At 57.3% G+C, this 2,316-nt stretch overlaps 1 protein-coding gene across 1 annotated transcript; it reads right to left on the reverse strand.

Moving 5' to 3' along the window:
- Positions 1-229: 229 nt before the first annotated feature.
- On the reverse strand, positions 230-1,481 carry LOC124232270 (actin-like protein 9). The gene is given in 2 exon segments (XM_046649236.1): positions 230-1,372; positions 1,374-1,481. Coding segments are annotated over 2 exon segments (1,251 nt in total).
- Positions 1,482-2,316: the final 835 nt, after the last annotated feature.

Consider the following 2,316-nt stretch of genomic DNA (forward strand, 5'->3'; position numbering starts at 1 on the left):
AGAATCAGAACTGGGTGTCTCTGGGGACAGATCACAGGAGGTGAGTTAGGGCAGAACCAGGGATGCCCTGGGAGGCAGGTCTCCTTGGGGTGGGTCTGTGGGGTCAGAGTAAGGTGAGTCTGGGTGGGTCCAGGAGTGGACCACTCCAGCGCTGAGGGAAGGCAGGACAGAACCGGCTGGGTACCGCAAGCTTTACTGCCCACAACACTGCCCCAATCGCTACTCAGCATCAGTAGCATTTGCGGTACACGATGTGGGGCCCCTGCTCCTCGTACTCCTCCCGCAGGACCCAGCAGGACTGGAAGGCACGCAATGAGGCCAGGATGGAGCCCCCGATCCACACCGAGAAGTTCCTGCTGGGCTGGGCCTTCACCACCACGTGGGCCTCACGGGGCAGACTGTGCAACAGCTCAGTGCGGAAGCGGCCCTCGAACCCCTGGAAGAGTGAGGAGCCCCCGCAGAGCAGCACGTTCTGGGCCACATCCGCCTGCACCTCCAGGGGCACCTTGAGAAGACTCTGTGTGGTCATGGTAGGGACCCCCACAGGCGACAGCCCTGGGATCGCGGGGGGGCTGAACAGCAGCTCCGGGCACTGGAACAGCTCTTTGCCCAGTGTTACCGTCTGCCCATCAGGCAGCTTCAGGGTCTGCTGGTATTCCTGCTCTGGCCGGGCCTGCTCCTTGAGCAAGTCGGCAGCCATGTAGCAGTAGCGATGCTTAATGTTCTCCACCGTGTCCAGGTCCTGCTGCCCGAGGGGCAAGCCGGAGCCCAGCAGCATCTCCGCCAGGAAGGCGGTCAGGTGGGTTCCCGCCAGGTCCAGGCGCTGTGCGGCGTGGGGCAGGTTGTACCCCTGGAAGACGGGTACTGTGTAGGTGACCCCGTGGCCCGTGTCCACCACCAGCCCACTGACCTGTCCGTGTGCATAGACGGACAGCACCGACTGGGAAGCCACGTACATGGCGGGGGAGCGCAGAGACTCGAAGACCACCTCGACCAGCTTCTCACGGTTGGTGCTGGGGCTGAAGGGCGGGTCGGAGAACAGCAGCGGGTGGTCCTGGGTGGCCACACGGAGGTCGTGCTCAAGTACGTGGCGCCAGATGAGCTCAGCCGCGTTCCAGTCCACCAAGATGCCGTTCCGAACGGGCTGCACCAGCGTCAGCTCCGGGCGCATGCGGGCGGCCTCGCCGATGAACGTCTCCAGCACTTGCTGCCCGGTGGTGGCCAGCTTCTGGGGCTGGCAGCCCACGATGGTGGCCACGGTGTAGATGGGCCGAGTCTGCCCTGCGAAACCCATCTTACAGGTGCCTGTGCCCATGTCGATGACCACTGCTCCAGTCTTTGGTGGCAACTTGTCTCCCACCATGTTGGGGGGGGTCCTGCTGCAGGTTCTTGCTCCCTGGGATTGAGCCAGGGTTCAGGCCAGGCCTGGGGGCCTCTGGAGAAGACTGAGGCTCCAAGGGGTTGGAGTGATTTGCATCCATGGCTGCAAGTGGCTGGGTGGGTGGCTTGGCAAGGCTGACTACTTTCCTCTGGGGTGCAGCGTTGTGGGGAGAAAAGGTGAGACTGGGCCAGTGGCCGGCACAGGCAGAGAGGGAGAGGGGGCCGGCCAGTGACCTATGACATCACTTTTCCCCGCTGCCCCCTTTAGAAGACATCACAATGCAGGGATAGAGGTGGGGCCCCTCCCTGTCCACAAAGCCCCCAGGATACTCATCTATTCTTGATTTTCCCCAAAGCCCCTAATTTTGAGAAGGAGGAGGATGGAGTGTTCCTGAGCAGAGACCTCTGACCCAGCTGCCTGGTCCAGAGCCCAGTAAGACCCAGGAACCCTTGCCTTGAAGTTATTTACAGTGTGGTATGGGAGAGCTGGCCACAGGCCTCCTTAGAATGTTAAAATATTAATCCTTAGAATATTCATCAGAAGGTCATCTGTTAGTGCAGCTTTAGAAATGTACTAAATAACAGCATCTTATCCATCATTTTCAAACTTGGTTTTCGATTCTACTTTTTAATTCTAGAAAGGCTGAAATATACATGAGGAAGTGAAATCACCCATAATCTCACCTCTTAAAATTTACATAAAGCAAAGAAGAAAGGACTCTGCCTCTGACCTTCTGATGACCCCGCTCAGAGGAGACCTGATTGACACTGTGGTGCACAGCCTTTGTGTTTTCAAATGCTTTTGCCTAAAGAACAAGAATAAGCATTTTGGCTGGAAGGGTTTCTGCCTCATGTTTATGAAAAGAGGCATAGTGATGATGTCATCAGAATTTTCTTCTTTATCTTTTAGAGGGTTTGTTGAAATAACACTTTTTA

Source organism: Equus quagga, unplaced genomic scaffold, assembly GCF_021613505.1.
Source record: "Equus quagga isolate Etosha38 unplaced genomic scaffold, UCLA_HA_Equagga_1.0 HiC_scaffold_4133_RagTag, whole genome shotgun sequence".
Lineage (NCBI taxonomy): Eukaryota > Metazoa > Chordata > Mammalia > Perissodactyla > Equidae > Equus > Equus quagga.